The following is a 6,714-nucleotide window of genomic DNA, read 5'->3' on the forward strand; positions in this document are numbered from 1 at the left end:
ATGGTGCCGTTTGTCTTGAGAATGACCTTTACGTTGGGTCTCATACTTTAAAACTGCCGTTTTAGCTGAACCTACAAAATAGATTTTTGGCACTGCCCATACATAAATCCAAAAGTCCGACAAAAATGGTTAAAATAATACATAGTATCATAGCACATGCGTTTATATATATATATATATATATATATATATATATATATATATATATATATATATATATATATATATATATATATATATAGTACAAAATGTCATTTTTGTTATTATAAAATGAATGACAATTTTGTAAGGACAGTCCATGTAAGAAACAAAGAATCAAACCTAGAATGAAAAGCATCTGTGTATCTGATCCGTAGATGAGCCTCTATGTTGGCGTACAGTGGCAGCATTGCCTTCATTACTGGTTGCATGGCAGGCGCTACTGTCGCTGACATCTTAGCAGAAACATCAACTTTTGGAAATCTGGGTACTTTATACACAGATTAGCGCGGTCATCAGGCTCATTTACATGGCAGGTTTACAGACTATATTAGCCCATCACCAAGTTAAAATGCCTTTATAAAGAAATCATATTTTGTGACAATTCTAAATGAAAGACTCTTACTCCATCAGTGGTTCATTGCTACAATTTGTCTGCTCGCGTACTAAAGCGCGTTTTAAGTGCACTATTTACCTCCAGTTTCCTGCTCTGGGACGTCTTCAGAGCTGAAACCCATTGCGATATAAGCGTCTCTAATCCCACTGCAGTTGCCTGCTTTAGGATCCGCTGCAACTGAAAGCAGCAGCGCAAAAGCGCACAGAGTGGCGCACACGGCGAACATCGCGCGTCCTCCGCGTGTGAGCGAGGTGGAGAGTGAGCTAACCCTACTGAAGCGCATTCGGAGATGCTGCAGTCCGCGTTGGCAGTCGTGCTTTCTCTGCTAGTCTAGACGGAAAAAACATCTCTCAGTCCTTGCAAAAATAAATGTAGAAAATACATGTAACGGTTTGCTATTCCTCGGACTCAGCGTAAGTGCGCTAAAGCACGAGCTCCTGTTCACCGGTAAGTTCCCGGAGCGCGCGGGCTGTGGACGGTGGAGGGAGGGGAATGACCGGGACACGTGAACCGAGAACGGGCGATTAGCACGAGGTTTCCTCTGTTAATAACGCCCAGCGCGGAGCAGAGCTTCTTTGGCACGGGAGCAGAAGTCAGAATATATCAAAATAGCTGGAATATGAGGTTTGATTTCGCTCGATGTAGACCGAAGTATCAAACCCAGAAGTCAAACCAGAGCGCTTTTCGCTTAATAACAGCGACTTTATACCACACTGTCGGTGATATTTACGCCAAATAGCACATTTTGCGCTGCTCGGATAAAGGCGTAAATATCGGAATTATTGGAACGCTTAAAACAGCGAATATTTATATCACTGAGAGGTTATAGGCTTAGTTTTCTAATATTGTAACACGCTGTACTGGTTTAATTTGATTAATTTAAAAAAATAATTAAAAAAACAAATCGTTTCCATTTTTATGAATAGGTTACCTTGATTTATGCAAACCACTACCTAAACTGAACTTCTGCGTTTTGATGGATAGCACATGGTAGGAGATCCTACATTCTATTCAACAGACATAAATTCTGTTTTGTGTTGTTGTCTCTTATTGTAAACGTGAATAATACGTAGCCATAAGACTACACAGCTGGAACCATTTTTACAACTTTCCCAAGACAGTGTTTCCAACTGATGGTTTCAGACTCAGGACACATTTCAGTGACTAGGACAACTGGCAGTGGTCAGATTTGTAATGTAGTCAGCTGGGGTAACAGAAGGTAAAATAATTTGTCAGGTTGATCCAGGATGTGTTGAAATTCTGAAATTCACCCAACAGAGAGAAGTTCACTCTAAATCCATGATCCTGATATTCATTACACACATCTAACCATGCTATGTAGACTACATGAATGTTATCCATATTCTCTGTCAGCTAATAATAATCTGCACAACCTACATAGAACAAATATGACCAGGGAATCATTCCTGTGGCTGTCTTTAAAACTGCCATTGTACATCCTGAACAGGCACTTTGGTTTCCTCTTTCATGTAACTGAAAAAATCTTTATGCACAAACATTCTCCAGCTTGTCTTGTTTCGCCAGCTTGTCTTGGGACTGTTTACATTTTAGTCCAGGTTTCTGATACTATAGTGCATCATTACTGACAAATCGGATGTGCGTTCTGAACTAATAACTATGGATTTCATTATGGATTTCGTACAATGCCATCGCTCCATTATACGTGTATTTATCTGGCAGCTCTATGAGTGTTCTGTGAGTAGATGACAAAGCACTTTTGTAAGTCCCTCAGGATAAGCGCGTCTGCCAAATGCTGTAAATGTAAATGTATTTCTAGTGCTTGAGCAATCATTGCTTACTGCTTGCCAGTAAGGTTTGGATCACATTAAAGGAAATACTTCTAACAGCTCTAACACTGAAATGGAGGAAGATGTTATTAGCTATTTGGCTTTATTAGCACTTCCAGAAAAAAAGTCCCTATCCATACTACTTGTAAAGAAGGAGGCACTTCACAAGTGGACATGCCCCCGCTGTGGAGCAGTGCGGTGTGGTGTGGTGCGCTGAGCCGTTGTGAGAAACTGCTCCCATCGAGTGGCCTTCTGTGATATACATGCTTTATACAATAGCTTCAATTTTAAACTTTGATGAAAATTAAATGAAAGTGGTTGTTTTCATACTTAAATACAATGTTGTCACAGTTTGCCTTCCTTTTGGGGAACAGGACATTGTAAATATTTAACAGCATTAAATATAATCATCGTAAGAATCAGATCATTTGTTAACTACTTTTTCTAGGTTTACCAAATTACCAAACAATATCTAATGACCAAAATCACAAGCACAAGTTATTTGTTTGGCTTCAAATAATTCTGTACGTATCCTTGTTTACTGGTACCACAGTAGCACTGCTACCTAGCTACCTTTGGTAGCTGCCACCATCAGTCAGACAACCCAGCTTTCTATTTTTATCCTCTTTTTCCAGTACTGAATGAGTGTTCACTATTGGATGAAAGTTCAGTGTTGAGTGAATGTTCCAGGACTGAATGAATGTTCACTATTGGATGAAAGTTCAGTATTGACTAAATGTTCCAGTACTGAATGAATGTTCACTACTGGATGAAAGTTCAGTATTGACTAAATGTTCCAGTACTGAATGAATTCACTATTGGATGAAAGTTCATTATTGACTGACTGTTTCTTTCAGGGCATGCTAACCCCCACGCCCCCCCCCCCCCCCCCCCCCCCCCCCGGAGGCACGTGGTATGGCCCGCCACGTGCAGGGAGACTCACAGGTGTCGTTTGTAACCACGCCCTTCGTGATATCACACACCTGCACGGGGTTTAGTGTTCTGTGTCCATCTGTATATAAACCCCTGCTAGTGTGTGTATCGTTGTTGATCATTGTTTGTTGATGTCTGTTGCTGTTTGCGTAGCCACTGCTAATGATTGTGTAACCACTGTTAATATTGCTGTAGCCTGTGTTGACGTTCACACAGTTTGAGCCGGTTAATGTGTAGTCATGTCCACCATTAATGTAGTGTGTGAGTGCCACCATCATCATATACGTTCAATGTCAATAAATGTCTGTCAAAGTCAAGGGAGTCTATGCGTCCTGCTCCGCGCCCTGCGGCACTCAGGCCGTTACAGTTCCAGTACTGAATGAATGTTCCAGTACTGACTGAATGTTCCAGTACTGAATGAATGTTTAGCACTGAATGAAAGTTCACTATTAACTGAATGTTCTAGTACTGAATGAATGTTCACTATTGGATGAATATTCATCCATCATTTGATCCAACTCATGGTTCAGACATGGTTCCTTCTGTTTCATGCTGATGTATAAACATTTGGCTCCAGATTTCCCCTTTACAGATGAGTGTAAGCTGTCAGTGTTATCCTCCACTTACACTATTTGGCACTGACATTTGATGAAACGTTTTATTAACGTCACTCGTGTTATGATCCCAGCACCCTTTTAACAGAATCCCAGGAAACAAAATGTTCCCAATTGAGGTTTATTCTTAAAGGAACCAAAAAAGTTTAAAATATTCTATATCGCTCTGCCCAAAATGGAACAACAAGGCTTAGAGAACTAGAATACAAAGTTCTGCAGTTATGGCTGAATGTAAATTGTGTATGACACGTTTAGTGTTAGTATGATATGTTTATTGTGAGTATGACACGTTTAGTGTGAGTATGATGCGTTTAGTGCAAGTATGACACATTTAGTGTGAGTATGACACTTTTAGTGTATGACACGTTTAGTGAGAGTATGACAAGTATAGTGAGCGCATGACACATTTAATGCGAGTATGACACATTTAGTGAGAGTATGACGTTTAGTGTGAGTATGACACATGTAGTGCGAGTATATGTTTAGTGCGAGTATGACACATTTGGTGAGAATATGACATGTTTAGTGTGAGTATGACATGTTTAGTGTGAGTATATGTTTAGTGTGTGTGAAACATTTTGTAAGAGTATGACACATTTAGTATGAGTATGACACGTTTACTACGAGTATGACATGTTTAGTGCGAGTATATGTATAGTGTGAGTATGGCATGTTTAGTATGAGTATGACACATTTACTGCGAGTATGACATGTTTAGTGCGAGTATGATATGTGTAGTGTGAGTATGGCATGTTTAGTGTGAGTATGACATGTTTAGTGTGAGTATGACATTTAATGTGAGTATAACACTTTTAGTGAGTGCATGACAAGTTTAGTGAGAGCATGACACGTTTAATGCGAGTATGACATGTTTAGTGTGTGTATGACTCATTTAGTGCGAGTATAACACATTTAATGAGAGTATGGTACATTTAGTGAGAGTATGGCATGTTTAGTGCGAGTATGACACATTTAGTGAGAGTATGACAAATTAGCGAGAGTATGACACATTTAGTATGAGTATGACACATTTAGTGCGAGTATGACACATTTAGTGAGAGTATGACAAATTAGCGAGAGTATGACACATTTAGTGCGAGTATGACACATTTAGTGTGAGTATGACAGAGGGTCATCATCTGAAACCTCCGGAGGCTCTCATTAACATCATACTGTTTAACCTGCAGTGAGAAAATGAAAAGCAAGTACCAAGAGCAGAAGAAGAAACACAGGGGTGTGAAGGGCAAGTCTGACATAAGAAAACTATTACAGAAACCACAACAATTAATCAGGTTATTGTGTTAAACCACAGAGTATCAGGAAACAGACCATTCACCAGAAACTAGTCTTACTGTTACAGTTAGGGCATTTAGCTGCCACTTTTATCTCAAATGACCTACAACTATGACTGAGTACAACTCTGACTAATTGAGGGTTAAGGGTCTTGCTCAGGGACCCAAGAGTGGCAACTTGGCAGTGGTAGCAGCTTGACTAGTAACTTTCTGATTAGTAGACAAGTGCCTTAACCACTGAGCTACGACTCACTAAAACTAAAGAGTATCGTGTTTATACACTATGAAATTTACACATTATATATTAGTTAAGGGTGGAGCTAAAGTTATGGATTGTTACATATAAAACCATTTAAATTGTTGTTATGTTACTAAGGATATCTGTTTCAAAACTGTTAGTAATATGCGATCAGAAGTGTGTTTGTTAAGGTCAAAGATGGTATACCATGAACAAACTGTAGTCACAGCCCATGTCCAAGATTCATAGCAGATTGCACTGCGGCACAGAAATGATCTGTTGCTTGATGTCTTAATGAAAATACAGATACCTTGACTTACATTCCTTCTTTTGAGATCCCGCCCAAGCGCTCATAAAGGGCACAAAAACATGAAATGACAAAACGCATATGGATATGCCCCATTTTACATCCCTGACACCTCTCCATGGCCATGACTGCAAATTCCTTTGAAAAAAATAAAATAAAAACAAAAGAGTGCTGGTGAAATAGAGTCTTTCTCTAATGTGGGTATTAAACTCAGAGACACACAGTACCTGTGGATTTTTTGACAAGCCGTACATGCTGGTATCAGTGAGTGTCCTCGTATCTTCTAATGAGTAAGCGAAGTCCTCTGTTTGCTGTGATCTGTTCCCTGGTCATCCAACAGACAGTAACACTGGACTGCTGACCTGCTCCTTTCCAGGGCAGAAGCTGCTGTGATGTCAGCGGATCATCTTAAGAAGTGAAAATGCACCAGTCCACCATCATTAAACAGATTAAATCATGAGCAAGGCTAGCCAAATAAATCACCTAATGCAGACTGTTTTGTGGCTTGTGTACCTCTCAGTGAGAAGCTTTGCATTCCATGTATGTTCCACAGCCTGCAGGACAGTCTAGAAAACAGCAAGGAAACATTCATTACCCTTCAAACAAGACCAACAGCAAAAGGACACAGGAAACAAGTACCCAAAGGGCATCACAATACAGGAACTAATAGTCAACAATCAGAAATTTTGGCATGGTAATGCACATATATAACAAAAACGGCACTGATTTTCTTCTCTGAGGACTCCTAGAAGGAGCACTGCCTAAGGCCTAGAGGAGCTGCACATTAATTGGCCCAAAAACCCTCAGAAGCAGAAAACAGTGTATAACTAACACAAAACATGTTCCCATTCACTTCATCAAGAGACACATCGCTCTGCCTGCAGATCAGAGAAAGAGCATAGGAAGGACTTCTTTAACCTCCTCCTC

At 39.9% G+C, this 6,714-nt stretch overlaps 1 protein-coding gene across 1 annotated transcript in view; it reads right to left on the reverse strand.

The window, feature by feature from the left end:
* Positions 1-1,127, reverse strand: part of gpc6b (glypican 6b) — a 42,358-nt gene extending 41,231 nt beyond the window's left edge. Inside the window, exon 1 of the mRNA XM_081720307.1 lies at positions 674-1,127. Coding sequence (XP_081576433.1) covers positions 674-878 — 205 coding nt within the window. The 5' untranslated portion in view covers positions 879-1,127. The remainder of the gene's footprint in view (positions 1-673) is intronic.
* Positions 1,128-6,714: the final 5,587 nt, after the last annotated feature.

This window comes from Electrophorus electricus, chromosome 9 (assembly GCF_041902795.1).
Source record: "Electrophorus electricus isolate QZ-2024a chromosome 9, ASM4190279v1, whole genome shotgun sequence".
Classification (NCBI taxonomy): domain Eukaryota; kingdom Metazoa; phylum Chordata; class Actinopteri; order Gymnotiformes; family Gymnotidae; genus Electrophorus; species Electrophorus electricus.